The 23,651-nt window shown below is 45.2% G+C and overlaps 1 protein-coding gene across 2 annotated transcripts; it reads right to left on the bottom strand.

The window, feature by feature from the left end:
- On the bottom strand, positions 1-23,293 carry UTP14A (UTP14A small subunit processome component). 2 transcript variants are annotated; one of them, XM_004092511.3, is made up of 15 exons: positions 23,179-23,293; positions 21,980-22,055; positions 21,300-21,370; positions 20,697-20,761; positions 18,304-18,446; positions 17,557-17,712; positions 10,182-10,301; positions 9,987-10,081; positions 8,893-9,016; positions 8,721-8,798; positions 7,885-8,278; positions 4,268-4,665; positions 3,350-3,543; positions 3,121-3,220; positions 1-417 (listed from the first exon to the last, which is right to left on the bottom strand). In XM_004092511.3, exons 1-15 carry the CDS (start codon positions 23,202-23,204, stop codon positions 145-147), a joined length of 2,313 nt encoding a protein of 770 aa, XP_004092559.3. In that variant the 5' UTR covers positions 23,205-23,293; the 3' UTR covers positions 1-144. The 2 variants fall into 2 exon arrangements, with proteins under 2 accessions (XP_004092559.3, XP_030663136.1); XM_030807276.1 differs by having other exon boundaries at positions 3,438-3,543.
- Positions 23,294-23,651: the final 358 nt, after the last annotated feature.

The following is a 23,651-nucleotide window of genomic DNA, read 5'->3' as shown; positions in this document are numbered from 1 at the left end:
TAGATTAAAAAATGCCTTTATTTTTAAAATGTGGTTCAACTACACGCAATGTACTGAGGCAGTTTTGGAATCCACCCTGTACCAGAGTAAAACTGGACCAAAGGAAGTGAAGTCAGGGCTCCTGGCTGTCACTCCTCCAGCAACTCAATCTACAGAGCTTTTCTTCAGCTGTTTTTTGTGACGTGTGGTGATTCGTTTTGGATTCCTCTGTATGACAGACAGGTCCGACCTTGAGGAAGACCGGTAGCCCACATCCTCTGCTTTTATGGGGTTAATGATATGGCCTGGCTTGGTGACGACCTTGGGAGTAGTCAGCTTTTGGAAAGCCCTCTGGGTGTTCCATGTGGATCCTATGGGGGTCTGGATGGTCCTTTCAAATTGCCAATGGTGGGTAAATGGATATGGAAGCACTCGTACCTGGAAAGGAAGGAGAATGATTTGGTATGAGGCAGGCCTGGGGTGCAGTTGTATACTGTAATGGCAACTCTCATCAGGTACTGTTTTGGTACAGGCCACGGTTCCACATCATGACTGCAAGTGAAGAGACTGAGAGGTCAAGGCGTCCCATTGCTCCCATCTGCCCTTGGGAATCCAATCTGCTTGATGACATTTGGGAGTAGGGGGGCCTAAGCTGGCTCTGGATCCCCTGTTTATTCAACAATTCAGGGTCTGAAAAACTACCCTGACACTGCCCCTGTCTTTGTTTTTGTTTTTTTTGAGACAGAGTCTCACTCTGTGGCCCAGGCTGGAGTGCAGTGGGGTGATCTCTGCTCACTGCAACCTCTGCCTACCAAGTAGCTGGGATTACAAGTGACACTGTCCCTATCTAGCTACAGGAGCTCCAGGGCTGTTGTCCCAGAGTGAGCTTTTCTATATAACACTGTGACTGCAAGAATCCAGACCATTGTGTATCCCTGTGGATTTTATGACTTTTCTACCCTCTTTATGCTCTCAGTCTCCTTCCCTCTCTTAGGATTGATTTTTTTTTTTTTTTTTTTTGAGACGGAGTCTCGCTCTGTCTCCCAGGCTGGAGTGCAGTGGCATGATCTCCGCTCACTGCAAGCTCCGCCTCCCGGGTTCACGCCATTCTCCTGCCTCAGCTTCCCAAGTAGCTGGGACTACAGGGGCCTGCCACCATGCCTGGCTAATTTTTTTTCTATTTTTTTTTTTTAGTAGAGATGGCCTCAGCCTCCCAAGTAGCTGGGACTATAGGCGCCTGCCACCACGCCTGGCTAATTTTTTGTATTTTTAGTAGAGACGGGTTTCACTCTGTTAGCCAGGATGGTCTCGATCTCCTGACCTCGTGATCCACCCGCCTCGGCCTCCCAAAGTGCTGGGATTACAGGCGTGAACCACCATGCCTGGCCCACTTAGCTTCATCTTCTTTTGGCATCACAGAATGTAGAGCTGGAAGGCCCTAGATATTGACAATGGTCATCTCCCTTGGCCTGAAGATTTGGCTTAGAGGGGGGAAGTGATGGACCTAAGTAAATGAGGAGCAGCATTGCAGAACAGAGCCCAAAGCTCCTGTTTCCTTGCCTGGTACTCCTCCACCACATTGCAACCTTCAGACATTAAATAATCTTTCAACACTTCCCCAGTGGCCAAAGGAGGAAAACACGTAAGCAGAAAATGGGGATGTAAAAATCAGTAGTCTTTGGCAGGGCACAGTGGCTCACACCTGTAATCCCAGCACTTTGGGAGGCCGAGGCAGGCAGATCACTTGAGGTCAGGAGTTCAAGACCAGCCTGGCCAACATGGTGAAACCCTGTCTCTGCTAATAATACAAAAATAAGCTGGGCGTGGTGGCGCATGCCTGTAATCCCAGCTACTCAGGAGGCTGAGACACGAGAATAGCTTGAACCTGGGAGGTGGAGGTTGCAGTGAGCTGGGATCGTGCCACTGCATTCCAGCCTGGGTGACAGAGTGAGACTCCATCTGAAAACAAAACAAAAAAATCAGTAGTCTCTGGAAACATTCAGTGGAATACTCAAGAGAAGCTATGTACTATCAGGTGGTCCTAGTAGTAGCAAAGGAAACAGATTCTCTGTAAGTTAAGGGAATGTCTTATTTGGGTTGACAACTACATCTGTGCTTGTCAACCAGGGCAACAGAAAAAGAGAACACCTGGACAAAGTATTCAGTCTCAGAAGTCTCCCCTAGGGGCCTTGAAGCACTTTATTCTACTGCATGTTGGAACCTGCAGTAACTTATTAAAAAGATGAAAATCAGGGGAGATTCCTAGAAAACTATTTGTCAGTTTGCCATGACTGTATTAAAAAAACAAACAGACCCCTGGAAGGGAAGGGTGGTCTTTATTAAGCTCCATACTCTACCCATCACCTGGAATCCTGGCCCACTGAAGCACCCTTTCCCCCCTTCCCTTATCGTGTAACTGCCTATTTTCTAGTTATATAGCCTTAATTGGGACTGCGGTAGTTATGATTCAGTTTCTGCAGTGATTGGTTCACAAAATAAGATCAAAAAGAATGTTATTGAAATGTGTATCTTCTTACCTCTGTTGTGTAGCCATTAGTTCTTTATTCCTTCAGAGGGAAAAATGTAACTCATTTCAATATACTGGCTGGGGACAGATCTCAGAATTGAAGGGAACATAAAGGTCATCTAGTCCAATCTCATTCTTGAGTCCCCTTTACACATACTCATACTCCCAGAGCAGCCTTGAATTCTGTATCACCTCTAACTTCTACTTTATGTGACTTCATACAATAACCTTCGATATACTTGAACACCGTAATCACGCTCAAATTTTCTTCTCTTGTAAACATCCCTAGCTCATTATCATGTGACACAACTTACAATCTTCTCATTCTCCTGAACAAGTACCGGTTTGTCTTCATTTTTCTTAAGCTACAGTTCAAACCTTATAGCCTCTGTTTGAGCATTACCTTGACTCTAAACTTTTTTCCTGGCCAGTAATTAAAACAGCATAGTCTATCTGAAATGATAAATCTAACAGCCATTCAGTGAAAACAATAGATTTGATTCTGTGGTTAAGATCACACGTCCCTCTTGACTACAGATCACTAGAATACTCCTCTCAAGCAAGAGAGCCAGGCAGTAACAAGCAGGCAGCTAAAGAGCTCTCTAAGCTCTCACCTGATGAGCCGCTGCATGGATGTTGCGCTTCTCATTGATAATCACATTTGGCAAATTCTTATCTTTTCTTGGAGGACCCTCAGGGGCTTTAATGAGAAACCTGGAAAGCAGAACAACAGGACATCTGACTAGGAGCAGTAAGGACTTAGTCAAAAGGGTAGGGAGGACACCGAAGGGCGAGGGGGGAGAACCTGGTGCCCTTTTGACAGACTGTCTTCGGCATTCTTACCGGCGTCTTTTCTTGGCACTGGGCTTTAGGCCCACACCACCCCACTCGCCCCAGCCAGGTAGCGTCAGGTCCACGTCCTTTGGCTTACTCGCCTCCACAGCTTCCCTCTTCTCTTTCAAGAAATCTCTGATGACATCATCCCCAGCAAAAGCTTCCTTTATCATCTGCCTTTGGTTTCTCTCCTCTTCATCTTCCTGGGAAGAAACAAGCGAGAGCTACAGATTGGCTTATGAGCTGTGGTTCATGGCGAGAACGCTTGAATTTTGGGTCGTGACATTTTAGCGCCCCCTAGGGGGAAGTGCTGAACAATGATGGTCTTGCGATACAAACCAATGCACAGCCAATCATGCTCCAATTTTCTTCCCTCTAGGGTAAATATCCCTAGCTCATTATCATATGACATAATTTTAAACTTTTCAGTAAGGAAGCTGCAGGGTGGAGGAAGGAATGGCCCGTGTTAGCAGCAGGAGCTCTAAGTGGGCAGACTGTAGGCTTCCTCCAGCTTATATCTCTGAAAAGACAGGTGCCAGGATGCTTCACTTTAAGTTTCAGATTAACTGGGGAGTCTCAGACCATTTGAGATCCCACTGAATAAAACTTTGGCAACAGTTCAATGACTCACCTTCAAGTTGTCCTGCCTGGGATCTGGTCAGAACTCTGAGTTACTCCCTCTTACCTCTGAGAGCAGTTTTAGAGTCACCCCAGAGGAATTTTGGTGGATCAGGGTTTCGGAAATAGGGGTCTTGGCAGCACCCATATATCTGCATCTATTAAAACATCACTGGAACTAGCCTGGCCCTATACTATTTCTGGACCTCTCAACTACTGAAATGTGCCCCCAGCAAAACAAAGCTTCATTACTCCTTGCACAAGAAGGACACTTTCTGAACAACGGCCCACCACCCTGGCTCTGCTCACCAGCTCCTCTATTGTGGGAACTGCCAAAGACTTCACGGAGGGAGATTGTGTGGTTAGGAGGTTCCGTAGGTCGATCATTTGCTCCTTCTTTTTCTTCTCCTTAGGGGCATCAGGGCGATTATTTGGGGTCCTCTCTGACTGCTGCCCTTCTAACACAGGTCTGGGAAGCTCCTTATTTTGAAAACATTCTTCTTTTCCCAGCTCTTCTAGCTCTTCCAGCGTCTGTACTCTCTCTGGCCTCTGTAGCAACAGGGGCTCCTCTTCTGGGGCAGGTTCGTCTCTCTGGACCTGGGGAATAGTCCCCTCTGAACTTGCTTTTTGCTTCCTGGACTGATGGTTTTCCTTCAATTTCTGAGATAGTGCTCTCAATTCAGACAGCACCTCCTGGCTGCCGGAATCTGGGGGAAAAAGAATGAAAGCTGTCAGAAAAGGAGGTTTGTACATTGTCTGGTCGGTAAGCATTTGTTGAGCACCCACCAAGTGCTAGGTACCACATAAGACATTATAACAAGGACAAATGGGGAAAAGAAGATTCTGTACATTGAATCTCCTAGACAGTACAATAATCATAGTAGGCAATGGAGTTGGGTAATTAAAAGTAGCATGTGGCCAGGCGCGGTGGCGCACGCCTGTAATCCCAGCACTTTGGGAGGCCGAGGCGGGCAGATCACGAGGCCAGGAGATCGAGACCATCCTGGCTAACACGCTGAAACCCCGTCTCTACTAAAAATACAAAAAATTAGCCGGGCATGGTGGCATGTGCCTGTAGTCCAGCTACTCGGGAGGCTGAGGCAGGAGAATCACTTGAACCAGGGAGGCAGAGGTTGCAGTGAGCCGAGATTGTGCCACTGCACTCCAGTCTGGGTGACAGAGCGAGACTGTCTCAAAAAAAAAAAAAAAAAAAAAAAAAAAACAGTAGCATGTGAGATGTCGGATATGGTGGCTCACACCTGTATGCCAGCACTTTGGGAGGCCGAGGGGGGAGGATAGCTTGAGCCTAGGAGTTCGAGACCAGCCTGAGCAACATAGTGAGAACTCATCTCTACCACCTCCACCCCTCCAACAACAACAAAAAATTTCCAGGCATGGCGGTGTGGATCTGTAGTCCCACCTACTTGGGAGGCTAAGCTGGGAGGATCGCTGGAGCTGGAAGGTCAAGGCTGCAGGGAGCTGTGACTGTGCCGCTGCATACTAGCCTGGGCAACAGGGCAAGACTTGTCTCAAAAAAAAAAAAAAAAAGTAGCATCTTGGAAGCAGACATCCTGGGCCCTATTCCCAGCTTTGCCAATGATCCGCTGTATAACTGGGACTGTGGCTTAAGTTCCTCGTGCAGTAAACCCTGCTTGGGAAGATTGCCCCAAGTTCCAAATTTTAAAAAAGGAAGCCACTTAACAGGTGGCTTCTGAATGTAACTTCATTGTAATTTTTGCTTTACTGCTTGTAAAAACGTTATCCAGGATTTTCATCTTGACTCAAGAATTTCTACTCCATATCTTAAAGCAGTATTTCATAATCTGCTGTGGCTGAGTCAAGGGATGAAGTAGCTGCTTTATCCAGTGGATGTAGCTCACACTTCCACTGGCAACATCTGAGCAAATAACACTATTCTCAAGAGTCTGGAGGGGCTGGCTTGGCACAGTGGCTCACACCTGTAATCCCAGCACTCTGGGAGGCTGAAGTGGGTGAATCACTTGAAGCCAGGAGTTTGAGACCAGCCTGACCAACATGGCGAAACCCCGTCTCTACTAAAAATACAAAAATTAGCTGGGCATGGTGGCGCATGCCTGTAATGCAAGCTACTTGCAGGCTGAGGCAGGAGGATTGCTTGAACCTGGGAGGTGGAGCTTGCAATGAGCTGAGGTTGCACCACTGCACTCCAGCCTGGATGACAGAGACCTGTCTCAAAAGAGTCTGGAGGGAAACCTGGCAGTGACATGCTTCTAAACTATCTTTTTCATTGACTCAAGTTGCCTCCATTCTCAAGTTGATCCTGCTGTCTAGCTTTGGCATGAAGCCATTGTAGCTCCTTAGATCTGGCCTTTGGACACATGTACGTTTATTTCTCAAGAATCAGGTTTCCTTGCTCATTTTCATTGGGGTCCGTGGCTTTCCAGTATTTTAGGACACTCTTGGAAGGTTTGAGAAAATTCAATTTATTTACTGTCCAAGGAAATGCAAATCTATCTTTCATCCTTTCATATCACAGTCAGCCGCTCTGCACATTTAGCTAGATGGCCAGTTGTTGAGGGGGCTCAAGAGAAAGCCAGTAGGGTCCTGTGGTCATATATGTACACCCCCACAGTCTCAGCCTGCTGTGCTGCTTTCCAAAATTCTCTCAGAAGTGACTACTTGCAATTATTAATCCCAGAAATATCCAGCCAAAACTATTAAGTAAAGGTCCCCACAATACATTCTAAATGATAGCTCTTTTAAAATGAATTTTTGTATGTGGAAACCTGAAAAAAAAAACAAAGGAAAAGAAAAAAGGAGGCTGGGTGCGGTGGCTCACACTTGTAATTCTAACACTTTGGGAAGCTGAAGTGAGAGGATAGCTTGAGGCCAGGAATTCAAGACCAGCCTGGGCAACAGAGCAAGACCTCAGTCTCTACAAAAACTTAGCTCAGCATGGTGGCACATGCATGTAGTCCCAGCTAGTTGGAGGCTGAGCCAAGAGGATCACTTGAGCCTGGGAGGTCTTAGGCTGCAGTAAGGTATGATTGCACTGCTGTACTCTAGCCTGGATGACAGAGCAAAACCCTGTCTCTTAAACAAAAAAAAGTAGAAAAAAATAATTTTTTTGCCATGTAAAACCAGATTTTTGCCATCATCTAAATGCATTCCTATGTGAAGCCAAACCAGACCTGGTAATTTGTCCAGATAGCCAAGTGATTTCTCAATGTAGGTAGTTTGCTAGGCAGGCTTTTTAGTGTCCTGGTTTATTGCCAGAATGGGAACTCTGACCAATTTCACAGGTGCTAACATTGTTAATAAGATCTCTTCAAGATAACAGGTAGAACATATAACGTACAAATAGAGCCTGAGCATGGAGTCACAATTCTAATTTGCCATGTAGCCCTGTGGAGTCATTTATTCCATAAAGTCTCACCCCATGTAGACACACATAAACTAGCATTAAGAAGTGCTAAAAATGCCACTCCTACTTAACCAACAAAACACAAAAATCCAGCAATTAGAAGATGTTTCCTAATGTCTCAAAATCGACCTATCTGTGTCTATAGGTGTGAATGGACTTTCACATTTGCCATTCTACCATACGTACTTCTCCCTGGTGTGTAGGTACCAGGAACACTAACTCACACCCTGACTTCGAGGATGGTTTAGTTATTATGGCTTTCTGAAGGCTGTAAGCCCCCAAGAACAGAAAATGTGCCTGAACCACGTTGCACGGCCATGCAGATGACTGCTTATTAAATGTCTTCGAAGAAAAATAGTTATGAATCTAATTTCTCTTCAGGGATCCAGTGCATGCACTCTTGCAAGTCCCCAGAGCCTAATTACTATGCAGTTTTGTGTGTGGGTGGACACATTTTTTTTTTTTCTCCCATAGTCTGTCCACAGCACTAAGAATTTCTCCCTTCCATTTGATCACAGCTCACCTTTTGTTTCTTGACTGCCTGCTGGCTCAGCATCCTGGCTGAGCTCAGATCTTTTTCTAAGGGATCGCCTTTCCTCAAATTCTCTCAACAAAATTTCTTCTTCTGCCACTGGTCTTTCTTCTCCCTCACTTTCAGAAACTCCATGGGCCTCAAGCTCTGGCAGTTGCTCAGGGTCCTCCTGGGTTGCAGCCTCTTTGGTGTCACTGGTGCAGCTCCTGAGCATCCAGGGATTCGGCCCATCTGCATTCATCTGCACTTCATTCACTACATCAGGGACAAGGAGTTCTTCCACATCTTCTGTGCCTCCCTCCTCTTCCTCACTCTCAGAGGCTACCTGGAGTTTCTGTGTCAGTTCTTTGTTCTTAGCCAACTGTTCCTGCATAGCTTGGCGAGCCTGGAGGAAAGAGTCACAGCATGAGAGCCCTGTCATTAGTGGCCACAATAACACCTTTCCTGGTCCATTTCATTAAGCTGCCTCCTCTCAATTTGACTTGGTGAGTATTTCTTACTGGTACCTACTGTTTAAACTGCATATACAACACTGGGTTAATAGCTATGGTATAAAATGGAAGACAAATTCTTTGTCCTCAAGGAATCAACAGGTGAAATAAGATTTTAAAAAGCTCTTCTCCCACTTTGGACTTGCCTTCAATGCTGTTTCCCTTTCATCTCTCCTTTTCCACCTTGTTCCTGGTCATTTTCCTTTCTGCCTTAGAGATTTTTCTGATGCCTTTTTAGATTCCTGGTTTTCCATCCATCCTTATGGCTCTTCCCCAACTCTGCTTCTGCTAGCATCCTCCAATTCCAGATCTTCTCTCACCCCAAGGGTCTCTTACCTCCAGGTCATATTTGGCCATAATTGCCTTTGACTTGGCCCATTTCCCACTGTTTTGGTGCTTAAGGCTCATTCTTTCCTAGAAAGAAAGGACAGAGTGAGATTTAGATCTTTAGTGCCTTCCAAGGAAAGCTGGTTCAAAGGGGTAGAGGTGGGGCAAGAAGTAGTCTCACCATCATTCTGGCCTTTTCAATTTTTTCCAGTTCTTCTAGTGCTGCAGCTGGATTAACCTTCCGCAGCTGCTCAAACTCTTTTAGGGCTTTCTTGGCCTTTCCTTTCTTCACGACTTTGTGATACCTGTAGGGGTAGGAGGGAATAGTTTAGCAATTTAGCTGAAGCACGGATGTCATAGGCACAAGTGCCCGTAGTACCCAATGGGTTCCCTAGGCAGGGGGCTGGAATGGGCATCATAGAGCTAGTTGGCTATAGGGAGTCAGTTTGGGACCTGAGAGGACTGGCAAGATTCTTGGTACCCACAGTCCTCAGGGTAGACCTCTGCGGCTCAAAGAGTCTCCTTTGCCTCTATAACTCAAGGGAGGGGTAGAACAAGTTTAATTTTTTTTTTTAGACAGGGTCTCACTCTGTCACCCAGGCTGGAGTGCAGTGATGTGATCTTAACTCACTGCAAACTCCACCCGCTGGGCTCAAGCGATCCTCCCGCCTCAGCCTCCCAAGTAGCTAGAACTACAGGTGCACATTACCACGCCTGGCTAATTTTTGTATTTTTAGTAGAGATGGGGTTTTGCCATGTTGGCCAGGCTGGTCTTGAATTCCTTACCTCAAGTGATCCACCCGCCTGAGCCTCCCAAAGTGCTGGGATTACAGGTGTGAGCCACCGTGCCCAGCCAATTTTGCTATGTTGCCCAGGCTGGTCTTGAACTCCTGAGCTCAAGTGGTCCATCCATACCTCGGCCTCCCAAAGTGCTAGGATTACAAGCATGAGCCACCACACCCGGCCGAACAAGTTTCAAAGAGGCAAAAAGGCAGGAAGGAAGCCCTACTGGCCTTAACAGCTCTGGAATTCAGAGCTCATTCTGCAGAACCACTCTGTGATGCCTTGGAAGGCAGAGAAAGTAACTGAATAGTCATCTTTTTGGCAAAACTCTATGCGGTTGGTTTGGGGGGAACAAAAGGCTAGTCACTCCTGTTTGGGACCTCATCTACATGACTCTAGTTGCTGCATCAAAGGTTCTCTCCACAGAATTCATGATGAGCCACATGACTTTCTTCTGTGGAACCCAAGGCCAGTTCACAGGGGCCTCCTTACTTTTTACTTTTGATTTTCTTCTCTCTTCGAGCCTTGGCCTCATAGTAGGACTGCAGAGCCCGAGCCCTCTGAAGCTCTGCTCGGCGCATCTTTGCCTACAACAAATGAGATTTACAGTGACACCTGGGCCAGAGGACAAATGCTAGGAGAAGCGTGGCATGCCTGGGTGTGCTGAAGGGCCTATGACACACTTACCTCTTCCAGGCTCATGGCTCGGAGAGAGGCCTTTTCCACAGGGGTCAGTAAAGGGTCTGTCACTGGCTGCTTGTTCTTATGGAGGAGGTTGAAAATTTCCTGCTCCAGGGGAGTTCTTGCCTTAAAGAAGCAACAAAACATTCTGAGTCTTAAGCCATGCTTTTACAGCTTTCTCTCTTCACGTTCCTATGATTCTCTAACTTATGACAGTATAATTGGAATCATAAGTGGATAGGATTGGCTGTTACAGCAAGAGAAGGGGGTTCCAGTCTTGTTGTCAGAAGTGTAAATAAAGCCTTATTTGATTCTTATATAAGACAACTTCAGCAGGGAGACGCTGAGGCTACTCTCTAATACTGCTGAGGGGGATCACTGTGTTCAGGTTACCTATATATATATATATATATATATATATATATATATATATATATTTTTTTTTTTTTTTTTTTTTTTGGGATGGAGTCTTGCTCTGTCGCCCAGGCTGGAGTGCAGTGGTGTGATCTCAGATCACTGCAAGCTCCGCCTCCTGGGTTCACGCCATTCTCCTGCCCCAGCCTCCCGAGTAGCTGGGACTACAGATGCCTGCCACCACGCCCAGCTAATTTTTTGTATTTTTAGTAGAGACGGGGTTTCACCGTGTTAGCCGGGATGGTCTCGATCTCCTGACCTCGTGATCTGCCTGCCTCGGCCTCCCAAAGTGCTAGGATTACAGGTGTGAGCCACTGTGCCCGGCCCAGATTACCAATATATGTTAAACAGATTTCCATTCTCTTAAGAATCTAGGCACATTGCCCTTTAGTCCCTGTATTGTTATGTATTATTGAAGCACATATCTATTACTTTATAGTTAGGAAACTCAAATTCATATCATAAGCCTTCTTTTAGAATATTTCTAGAGGGAAGGGGCGGTTAGTTTGTTTTTTTTTTTTTTTTTTTTCTGAGACAGAGTCTTGCTCTGTCACCCAGGCTGGAGTCCACTGGCACTCCAATCTCAGCTCACTGCAACCTCCACCTCTAGTGCTCAAGTGATCCTTCTGCCTCAGCCTCCTGAGCAGCTGGGACCACAAGTGTAAGCCACCATACCTGGCTAATTTTTTTAATTTTTTGTAGAGACAGGGTCCTGCCATGTTGCCCAGGTTGGTCTTAAACTCCTGGCATCAAGCGATCCTCCTGCCTTGGCCTCCCAAAGTGCTGGGATTAGAGGCGTGAGCCCAGCATGCCCTGTGAGATTAGATCTTAAGATAAGCATTATTTGCCACTGATGGTATACCTAGGACATAGATCTGCAAATGTCTCAGAGGGGAAGCCCAACTTTTTTTGACCATAGCCAACTGCTATAAACCATGCATATAAGTGTTCTTGGTATCATTAATTACTGATGAAAGAAAATGAGAAAAAACATGGCATTTTTTTTGGCACAGTCTTCAAATGTAGTTTGTGGTGGGGTGTGTGTCTTAATTTCTTGAGCACAAAAGGATGTTGCCTTAAAAAAAATATAGGATGGGCATGGTGGCTCAGGCCTGTAATCCCAGCACTTCGGGAGGCTGAGGCAGGAGGACTGCTTGAGCCCACAAGTTTGAGACCAGCCTGGGCAACATGGTGAAACCCCATCTCTATTATGTTAAAAAAAAAAAAAAAGACCTTCATGTAATTAGCCTGTTTCCTGATGGTTCAAGTTGAACTCTCCTCATTTTCTAACTTTGGCTCCAATTCTTCAGTTTCCAGTTAATTTTGCATGCTAGGCAGAGTATGTATGAAACGAATGAACTGTAAACCAGTTATTCCACATGCTATCATGAGGATGGCTAAATAATCAGGCCGATCATGCCATGGTCCACATTCTGGCAAGGCACAAAGACAGCCCTAGGCAACGGAGCTAGTTTCAAACCTGACACACATATTATGTGTGGTTTTCTTCAATAGCCATATACATCGTGGTCAGTATTAAACTTACAAATATTTGGATAAATGCATTAACGCACATCATCACGTTACACGATGCTATTGATTTAACCATAAAACTATTCTACTGAATAGTAAAGGTGCGTGTTCTTCCACTTTTAGTATTTGCAATAGTGATCAATCACAGGCTACAAAGTGATTTATACTACAGTGTTGTAATGTCCCTTGAATTCAATTCAATTTACAAACACTTATTGATTGTAGCTATATTCCAGGCACTTGTATGGGGTGCTAGGAACACACAACTGATTAAGATAGTTCCTGTCCTCATAGAGCTCACAGCCTTTCAGAGCAGAGACATATACAACACAAGCAGCATAACATAATGGGTTAAATACCCTTTATTTTACCCTCAAATAACATACTGCTACGTTACTCTATAGGGGTAATCACAGAGGAAATCACCATTAAATATTATTGGGAGGTAGGTTAGGCTTGGGGAAGGAAGTGACCTTTTGAGTTAGGCTTTGAGGCCTAAGTACAATTCTGTCAGGAGGAAAAAAAAATCCAAACAGATGAGCATAAGCAAAAACACAGACACAGGGAAAGGAGTGATATGTAATACAACAACGTGTTGTCCAGCATAGCTAAAATGCTAGGTAATTTTATTTTATTCTGTAAGTGAACAGCCTTTGAAGGATTTTAAGCAGGAGAGCAATGATCAATTGTGTTTCAGCAAGAAAATCCTACTGATTGTGTAGAGGATATATGGAAAGTTCCAAAGGAAAGGTTCGATGAGGGCCTCGATTAGGGCAGTGAAAATGAAAATGAAGAGAAAATAGGAGCCTAAGGGCTATTACAGAGACAGAATTTGCAGGTCTAGCCCCCTGTATAAGCTGGCGGAGAGGGAGACAGTGAAGGGGTCAAGAAGGAATCAAATGACTGAGATTTCCAACCTAAGTGACTGGGGTAGGGAGTTATGCTGTTAACTGAGTTGCAGAATGAAGGGAGTGGTATAGGTTTTGAAAGTCTGGGGAAAGGAGAAATGCGAAGCTTACTTTGGTCTGGACTAAGTTTAAGGTGCATATGGGAGACCCAGGTGATCCCTGCTAGTCACATGGAATATAAGACTGGAGCTTCAAAGAAGGGGTTGAAAGTGATAGTCGAAAGTTATGAAATTTTCACGCCTGTAATCCCAGCACTCTGGGAGGCCGAGGTGGGCGGATCATGAGGTCAGGAGATCGAGACCATCCTGGCTAACATGGTGAAACCCCGTCTCTACTAAAAAATACAAAAGATTAGCTGGGCGTGGTGGTGGGCGCCTGTAGTCCCAGCTACTCGGGAGGCTGAGGCAGGAGAATGGCGTGAACCTGGGAGGTGGAGCTTGCAGTGAGCCGAGATTGCACCACTGTACTCCAGCCTGGGTGACAGAGCAAGACTCCGTCTCAAAAAGAAAATAAAATAAATAAAATAAAGTCATGGAATTTACAGAGCAAGAATAAGAAGGACTAAGGAAAGCCAGAGAGAGAAAATACCCAGAGTATATCACAGAAGCTAGAGGGGAGAGATTTTTAGAATGAAATGTGCCAATGGTGTCAAATATGCTAAAGACTAAGAGGGCTTGGGATTTGGCAATTCGGCGGCCCCTTACTAATGCCTTTTGAGAGAAGTTTCAGTAGGGCAGTAGGGTTAGAAGGTGAGAGAGGAGGCAGCAGTGGAGACAGACCAGCTCTTCCCCAAACACATTCCTCATCAGATAACAAGATTTGCTTCCCCTGTTAAAAGCTTAAAATTCAATTTTTTTGAAATTTTAATAAAATCAGTTTGTATACCCTAAGTTAAATTAGATCCAACAGGTGTCTTCACCATTGTTTCATAGCCTTATTATTATTATTATTTTTTGGAGACAGAGTCTCGCTCTGTCGCCCAGGCTGGAGTGCAGTGGCGCGATCTCGGCTCACTGCAAGCTCTGCCTTCCAGGTTCACGCCATTCTCCTGCCTCAGCCTCCCAAGTAGCTGGGACTATAGGCGCCCGCCACCGTGCCCGGCTAATTTTTGATATTTTTAGTAGAGATGGGGTTTCACCGTGTTAGCCATGATGGTCTTGATCTCCTGACCTTGTGATCCGCCCACCTCCGCCTCCCAAGTGCTGGGATTACAGGCTGTGAGCCACCACACCCGGCCCATAGCCTTTAATTTTTTATTTTTGAGACAGAGTCTCACTCTATTGCCCAGGCTGGAATACAGTGGCCCAGTCTTGGCTCACTGCAACCTCCGCCTCCTGGGTTCAAGCGATTCTGGTGCCTCAGCCTCTTGAGTAGCTGGGATTACAGGCATAAGCCACCATGTCCAGCTAATTTTTATGTATTTTTTAGTAGAGATGATGTTTCGCCATGTTGGCCAGGCTGGTCTCAAACTCCTAACCTCAGGTGATCCACCTGCCTTAGCCTTCCAAAGTGCTGGGATTACAGGCGTGAGCCACCACATCCGTCTGGCCTGTTTCATAGCCTTTAAAATGCTAAAGCATGTTGTGACTCTCCGATCTCCAGTAGGGGCATGCAGCATTTTCTAGCAATGCCTCCTCTCCTCTTCTGAGGGCATACTGAGAGACTAAGGTTTCAGGGAGAATGCCTTGGGAAATACCAGTGTAGACAGAGAATAGTGAGGAGAGGGGTGAAAGAAGTTAACTTACAGCATTTCTAGCACTTTGCAGTTTACAAATGCCTTCTCATGCATTATCCCACTTAATTATTCGCAGCTAAACAAAATTTTAGGGAGCTGGACCAAAACTATAGTACAGACTTTCGATTTTCTTTTCTTTTTTTGGGGGGGGGTGGGGAAAGAGTAGAGGGTTTTTTTTTTCTCAGACTGGAGTGCAGTGGCGTGATCTCAGCTCACTGCACCTTCCGCCTCCTGGATTCGAAAAATTCCCCTGCCTCAGCCTCCTCAGCAGCTGAAACTACAGGCATGTGCTACCATGCCTGGCTAATTTACATATTTTTAGTAAAGACGAGGTTTCACCATGTTGGCCAGGCTGGTCTTGAACTCCTGACCTCAGGTGATCCACCTGCCTCAGCCTCCCAAAGTGCTTGGATTACAGGCGTGAGCCACCGTGCCTGGTCTGAGACTTGATATTCAGTCTCTAGAAACCCTGATACAGCATATACTAGTTGTTGGTACTTTGCACTCTAAGTTGTAAGGAGAGACCTAGGAGTTGCTAGCCACAAAGTACACTCTGCATTAAGCACTTCCTTATTTCTCTGTGCCCTACTAGCATAATTTCTCAAAAGTCAGTCTTAGAATGAATGAACGGCATGGTATACTCAATGTATGACATCTGAGCCTCACTCTATCTTGAAGAGGTTGTTCTATTCTTAGTGTAACCTCCTCCACTACCATCTAGTTTTTATTTATATATATATTTTGAGACAGAGTCTCGTGCTATTGCCCAGGCTGGAGTGCAGTGGCACGATCTCGGCTCATTGCAACCTCCGCCTCCCAGGTTCAAGTGATCCTCCTGTCTCAGCCCCCCAGTAGCTGGGATTACAGGCACACACCACCATGCCCCGCTAATTTTTGTATTTTTAGTAGAGATGTGGTTTTGCCATGTTGGCCAGGATGGTCTCAAACTCCTGACCTCAGGTGATCCACCCACCTCGGCCTCCCAAAGTGCTGGGATTACAGGCGTGAGCAACCACGCCTGGCCCCATCTCGTTTTTAATAACAAACTTGGCATTCTCCTGCTATCTCCAAGATTACACTGTCATTTTGAAAAAGCAAGGTGGAGGACAGTGTGTAGTAGCATGCTACACTTCTTTTTATTTAAAAAGGAGGTAAACATGAATATAGAAATAAAACTCTAAGACAACAACAACAGCAAACTTATGCAAGTGGTTACTTCTGGGTGAGTATGGGGGTAAAAATGATCAGATGGGGCACGGGTGGAGTCAAACTTTTCACTACATGTCTTCTATGCTTTTTTATTTTTGAATCCTACAAATTGTATTACCTCTGATTTTTTTTTTCTAAAGTCTCCCTTCATCCTGCAGCCACACTTTAAACCTGATCTCTTTTTCATGTAGAAAAGGAAGCCTCCTAGAAAGAGAATGGTAGTGACTTCAGCAAAAACATTAGAAACAGCTTATCCCCATAATAAGCAACTACTTGCTCAATTTCTAGCTATTGTGGCAAGCAATGTTTACTTTGATTAGCTTTAATTAGGTCAACTTCCCAACGCCTAAGAAACTACCATTCTTGGGTTTTTGGAAAATAAAGAGGAGAAGCACAAAGAGGGCATCTATTTAAGACTAATCAGCCCATTATAGACTCCATACCAATGCTGTATTGGAAAAGTAGGCTAGCTGTTCTAAAGCAGTTATTCAGACTAAAAACCGGACTTCAGGGACCAACATAGGATTTCCAACTTCTAATTTTGCCAAGAGCATAACTACCATTTCACCCCCAATCCCATCATTTACTACCACCATCATTTCAGAAGAAAAGCTATTTCAACACCATTAAAATAGAAAGAATAACCTCATAATAAAAAAGAACTGGCAACATTACACCCACCAAACAAACATACTTACAATTATCCTTTTGCTTCAGACAAAAACTTTGTTAGAGGTCACTGTTTGGGAAACTCAGCTCTAAAACATCAACCCCTGCCCTGCAGCTCAGAGTCATAGTAAGTTACCTGCTGAAGTTCTAGTCATTGCCAGCAACACATTATATTTTAATGCGGTATTCCTGTTCAAGCAAACTTTGGCTTCTGTTGTTCACATATCCTCACTAAGGCATCATTAATGCTACCGAGTTCCTGATTTCCCTAGGATCAGAATGTGGCTTTAAATGCTTTTTAAAAACTGAGGTAAAAGAAAGAAAACATTATTATGTTCCTGCTATACGGGCAATCACACGGTTTAACACAAAAACATAGAAATACCAAGTATTGTATACTACAAGCAGATGAAAAGTGACACAGAGACCGGGTGCGTTGGCTCATGCCTGTAATCACAAAACTTTTGGGAGACTGAGGTGGGCGGATCATTTGAGGTCAGGAGTTTGAGATCAGCCTGGCCAACATGGTGAAACCCCATCTCTACTGAAAATCCAAAAAAAATTAGCTGGGCGTGTTGGTGCACGCCAGTAATCCCAGCTACTTGGGAGGCTGAGGCAGAATTGCTTGAACCCAGGAGGCAGAGGTTGCAGTGAGCTGAGATCGTGCCACTGCACTCCAGCCTGGGTGACAGAGTGAGACCCTGTCTCAAGAAAAAAAAAAAGTGATCACAGAGCTATTGTGACTGGCTATCACATGACTGACAATGACGATGGGCAACCCCTTCTTTCTGAGCACTAAGCTAAAATGACTTATGCTGGGGTTTAGCTTAACATGTCCAATCAACTCAATTGCAGGCTCTGAAATCTTCAACTTACAAAATCTCACCTTGCAGTTTCATTTTGTTGTACTCACCTTCCAGCCACTGAGCACATGTTCAATGGGAGCAATGGCTGGCTCCTCTTTCTCCAGGGGAAAAACCAGCTGCTCTGCCTGCCGGTTCTTCAGGACGACAGGGTCCCATTTGGAGAGGACTTGTGCAGTTTTATTGAATGCTACTTCTCTGTGGATCTGAAGCAGGCAAGGTATGTAAACGGAAAGAGCCACAAGATTAAAGCATCAAACCCAAAGGACTAACGAGAAATTAGGAAGCAACGTTTCTTAGCCCAAGAAAGAATCAGGATGCTAGAGGTTACCTCTTGCTTCTCAGGACTGCAGTTTCTCCTAGATTATTATTATTATTTAGATGGAGTTTCACTCACGTTGCCCAGGCTGGAGAGCAATGGCGCGATCTCGGCTCACTGCAACCTCCACGTCCTGGTTCAAGGGATTCTCCTGCCTCAGCCTCCCAAGTAGCTGGGATTATACCACACCCGGCTAATTTTGTATTTTTAATAGAGACGGGGTTTCACCATGTTGGACAGGCTGGTCTCGAACTCCTGACCTCAGGTGATCTGCCTGCCTCGGCCTCCCAAAGTGCTGGGATTACAGACGTGAGCCACCACGCCTGGCACTCCTAGATTATTTTTAATCTTATCCATAGTGGGGAAATCACAACTCCCCCTTCTCCCATTTTTCACGTCTTCCCTTCTTTCTATTACCCTATTTTCCCTTGTCAATTCAATTTCTTTCCCTTAATAGACCACCTTCTCTGTAGCTTACCCGTTCAATCTCTTCTTTGTTCAGAGGTAACTCCACTGTCTTCTTTGATTTGACTCTATTCAGTTGCTTTTTCACAGTGGCCAAAGAAGATGAAGTTTTAACAGGCTCAAGCAGATCTGCAAGGACCAGCTTTTCTCCTGATCCTGTGGAAAGGTCAAACTTTCTGGTCAGACCAAGAAGTGAGGCAAGATCTCAATATAATGTAGGGAGAAGCCTCAGTAGAAAATGCCAGTAGATGGCAAATGTGCAGAGAAGCAAGAATAATTCTCTTACTTCAATTGCCTATTTCTAGCCATGCCAACACTATCACTCTTCTACATTTATCCCCAAACGTGTTAGGGGGTAGAAGATAGGGGAAAATATTTATTCAAAACTCATTTGCTTTTCTCCTGGTGCTTCTACTCTTGCCCCATTGCAATTCATTCTTCACATAACAGCCAAAAATAAAAACAACCAAAGTGATCTTTTTGTTGTTGTTGTTTGTTTTGAGACAGGGTCTCACTCTGTCACTTAGGCTGGAGAGCAGTGGTGCCATCTCTGCCTCCCAGGCTCAGGCGATCCTCCCACTTCAGCCTCCCAAGTAGCTGGCACTATAGTCGTGTGCCACCATGCGTGGTTAATTTTTTTGTATTTTTTTTGTAGAGATGGGGTTTTGCCATGTTGCCCAGGCCAGCCTCAAACGGCTGGGCTGAAGCAGCCTGCCCACCTCGGCCTCCCAAAGTGCTGGGGATTACAGGTATAAACCACAGCATGTCATGACCCTGCTGAAAATCCTCCAGTGACTCCCCATTATACTTTGAATCTCATCTACCTAAAGGACACGGTCCTATGAGATCTAATCCCCATCTGCCTCTCTAACCTCATGTCAACCCCCACCCTCTAGAATGCTTTTGTCACAGGGGCCTCTTTCCTATTCTTCAACATGTTGTGCATGTTTCTACCTTAGAGCCTTTGTGCTAGCTGTTCCTTGGCCTGAAATGCTTTCCCCAATCTTTGCATGGTTGACTTGTCATTCAGATCTCAGCTTCAATTTTGCCTCTTCAGGGGCCTTTCATGACCAACCAATCTAAAGTAGCCACTTAGTTGCTTTACTGCATCATCCTCTCTTATTGTCTCCCTTCATTAGAATGTAAGCCCCATGAGCTCACATCTTATTCGCTACTGTAACCTTGGTATCTACAACAGTTCCTGATACTGCTACCTAGTAGAAACACAATAAATATCCACTGAATTAAGTATGCTTGGAATACATTGTTATTTGCCCTAGGAGGCTACACCAGTGATTACTACAAATGCAAAACCCATTCTAGCTGCCCAAGTTGTGAACAGGGTGAAAAAGATTTGGCATCCAGACTCAGTATTAGGATAAAATCCCACGGCTGCCACTTATTAGAGCAGATATTCTGAACAGGGGCAGTTTTACCACCCCCCCACCCCAGGATGAAAATTGGTTCTTTCTGGGGGAGTATGAAAAAAATCTTAGGTATTACAATGTTTTGTGTCCCTCCAAGGCTGAACTCTGTCCAACAAACTCTTATTCCTTAGGACTTGATTTCCTGGGGAAGGGGCACAGGGGGAGGGATACAATGAGGAAAAAAATGTCTTGAGGCTGGGCGCGGTGGCTCACGCCTGTAATCCCAGCACTTTGGGAGGCTGAGGCGGGCAGATCACGAGATCAGGAGATCGAGACCATCCTAGCTAACACGGTGAAACCCCATCTCTACTAAAAATACAAAAAATTAGCCAGGCGCAGTGGCAGGTGCCTGTAGTCCCAGCTACTCAGGAGGCTGAGGCAGGAGAATGGCATGAACCCGGGAGGTGGAGTTTGCAGTGAGCCAAGATCGTGCCACTGCACTCCAGCCTGGGCGATAGAGCGAGACTCCGTCTCAAAAAAAAAAAAAAAAAAATGTCTTGAAAGGCTCCTCTCAGGGGAGCAATAAAAAAGCAAAGGTTGAGAAACACTGTACTAGGCAAAGGCCCTTGAATAAGTAATGTGACCTCTCTGAGCTCTGGCTGAAGAGAATATTTGCCTGTCTCCTAACTCAAAGCATTGTTAAGAGAACTGAAATAAAAATAAAATTGTACAAATATGAATTATGACTAAGTTACTAAGAGGCAGCTAGTAAGAGGCAGCTCTCTTCATTCATGTCCCTCTATCCTATAAGCATCTCATCAAACTCTGTAGGATACCTTGACCACAGCCTTCTAGGCTTTCTTTGAGAGATGGAAGAAACTGAAGGGCATCTGACTACACTTCTTCACCCACTCTCTCAGGTATTTATGGTATGAGTCATTAACCACATCAAAAACAGTTCCTAGGGGGGTGAGGTGAACACAATGCCCTGGGAACCCCACAAGTTTCATGCATGGGTATCTTCCTTTGTTCAACTTACCTTCAGAACTGACATTGAACTCTGACACCTTCAGACTAGCCTCAGACCTCTCAGCCAATTTCCGCCTGAAATTAGGCAAAATGATATAATAGGAATGGATAAATTTTATGGGGCTTGGGGTTGGGAGAGACAAACACTTCTCTCTTCAAACAGGGCTTTCGTTTCTTGTATTTCTTCTAGGGTCAGGTTTTGTCATGATGCAGCAAGGAGATCTGTTCCTAACTTGAACTTGGTTGTCTAACCCTCATCTCTTCTCTTTATTACAAGGTAAGCACAGTGGAAAACATATTGGACTTAGATTCAAACACACCTGAACCTGTAACTTATGAGCCAGGTGACCTTGGGGGTAAGTCAATTTATTTTTCTAATGGGGTTAAGTAATGCCTACTCAATTCTTTAAAAGATTTTCAGTGTGGAATAAGACTGCAAATGCTTACAATAATAGCACTAAGACTAATACTAGCTAACCGTTAATTATATAATGCTTACTATATGCTAGGCACTGGTATTAAGGTCTTTACATGAAGCACTCAATAAATATTGGCTGCAGAGAAATCTCACGGAATTGACTATACAACCTGCCCTAACTGATGAGAACATTACCTATTCTTTCCATCAAGGGAACTGATTGCTTCCAGAAGCTTTTGATGCTTTCTCTCTCCATCATTGTCCCCCTAAGACACAGAAAAGGAAAAATCATCAGGATGAGGGGGAGGGAAAAGACAACATGGAAATTGAGTCTCATGTAAAATCTCTTATTTATTTATTTATTTTTGAGATGGAGTCTCACTCTGTCACCCAGGATGGAGTGCAGTGGTGTTAGCTCACTGCAAGCTCCGCCTCCCGGGTTCATGCCATTCTCCTGCCTCAGCCTCCCAAGTAGCTGGGACTACAGGCGCCCGCCACCACGCCTGGGTAATTTTTTGTATTTTTAGTAGAGACGGGGTTTCACTGTGTTAGCCAGGATGGTCTCGATCTCCTGACCTTGTGATCTGCCCGCCTTGGCCTCCCAAAGTGCTGGGATTACAGGCATGAGCCACCACCTGGGCCTGTTTTGGTTGGTCTTATAAATTATAGTTATGCAACTTGAGGGTAGTGATTGTAACTTAGTTTCCAAATCCTCATAGAACTTAATATGATACAGTATCTTATATATGAAACACTAACCATTTGTAAATTATTTGAGAGACCTGAACAAATACATAGAACATTGCCACACCTTTCCATTCCAGGAATGTGCTCTCTACCCTAATTTTGAAGGCAGTTTAGCAATTGTCACCCACCTCATCTTCACTCTCACTCAAGAGGTAGTCTTTTGGCAAATCCGCTAGTTCTTCCTGTTGGCTCAAAGCCAGAAGGCTGTTAAAAGAGGCAACAAAGAAATGTGAATGCAATATACCCATGTTAACAAACCTGCATATGTATCCCTTAATTATAATAAAAGTTGAAATTAAAAAAAAATATTATTATTTGAAGCAATGTCTAATCTATTAAAACAATCTCGAAAACATTGTAATTTCAGCACAGAATAGCCCTATCCCTCAGAAGATATATAAAGCAGCATGAATGCCTTTGGAAACTTGTCAAGACGTGAAATTTAGACTGAAGTCAGGCATCACCTCCAAGAGTGATGCCTGACTTCAAAACTGCATGTAAAAGAGCTAACACTTTTCAGTGATTGGCACATTTCCTATGACCTATGGGAAGCTGTAAAAATGTCAGACCCTAGAATAATATGGCCAAAGACGCTGTTGCTAGCCCTGGAGGCAAGGCAGTTTCACGATTAATATTTCTAAGCATCCTCCACATATTTGACTCATTGATAGGCAGCCTAATCAAAAGTGTTATCTTGATCACTTGTTCCCAGGAATGGAGAAACAGGTCGAAAGCAGCTGAGTAAGCCACTTTCTCTGGGGCTTGCTTAGCAAAGTAGGTGCTTAACTAAGGAGATTGGTACCCACAAACAAATTATAAAACGTACCGTTACCTAACAGCATATATTATTAGTATTTGCAAAGCCAACATTACTAAACGGACTACATTTAGTTCCGGGGGCGGGGTTGGGGGGGGCACAAAACATCACAGGAGCCAAAACGTGGTGGATGACTCCAATCAGCAAAGCTTTCCAAGATTCGGGGAGTTTATAACCCCTGCACTGCCCGCGCAGAGGATTAAATCGGGCCGCGGCAGAGGCAGAAAAAGGGGTCACGTGACGAGAAATGTGAAACATAGTAAATGAGCTGGGAAGGCAGAAACAGCATCAGGACCAACAGGGATGCAGCTATACAGCTGAGGAGCGGAGTAAGCGAATGAAATTAAATTAAAAGGGCTTTAACGGCTGGATCGCGGAAAATAGGAACGAATGGCCAGCTCTTGAGGGGAACCACTGCCATCTGTTAAAGGGGGGCTCCCATTTCTCAAAAGCTGGGGAGCCCGGCCCCCAACGAGACCCAGAATCCCCCCTCCCCTCGTTGCCCTTCACCTCTCTGCAAGCCGGTTCGCAGTCATTTCAGCAGCCAGCTTCTCTCACATGGACCAAGAACGGAAGCCGAAGGAAAGCAATTTCCGTGCCGGCCGCAAAGCAATTTCTGTTTCCGTCAATCGCTCGCGACGCACACGTCATTTCCGTTCCGTAAGAGGCGTGAGAGAAGCAGGAGCCGTGTCGGGAGGGGCCCGCAGAAAACTGGGAGGCCGGAGATGAAACGGCTGTCAGCGGGTGGAGCTTTTCTTTCTCCACCCACCCCGTATTTCTCTGGTGCGCCGGTGTCTGTCCTCCCGGCCCCTGGTTTCCACGCGGCCCAAGGTGGGTTAGCTTAGGGCGAAGGTGCTGCGCTCTCAGGGGCTGAGCCCGCGCCTTCATTCGTCACTACATAATCCAGAAGGAAAGACTCCAGCGCCCGTCCTTGTGCGACGGCGTCCTGCAAGCCGGCCACCAGCCAGCTCGGGGGTTTATTG

This window comes from Nomascus leucogenys, chromosome X (genome assembly GCF_006542625.1).
Source record: "Nomascus leucogenys isolate Asia chromosome X, Asia_NLE_v1, whole genome shotgun sequence".
Classification (NCBI taxonomy): Eukaryota; Metazoa; Chordata; class Mammalia; order Primates; family Hylobatidae; genus Nomascus; species Nomascus leucogenys.
This window is presented reverse-complemented; position numbering and strand designations above follow the sequence as displayed.

Coding starts and splice junctions, on each gene's coding strand:
- UTP14A (XM_004092511.3), bottom strand. CDS start 23,204: ATGACTGCGAACCGGCTTGCAGAGAG. Junction 10,302..17,556: donor ATGTGCTCAGTGGCTGGAAG/GTGAGTACAACA, acceptor TGCTTCTTTAAG/GCAAGAACTCCCCTGGAGCA. Junction 3,221..3,349: donor AGTGCCAAGAAAAGACGCCG/GTAAGAATGCCG, acceptor TCTGCTTTCCAG/GTTTCTCATTAAAGCCCCTG.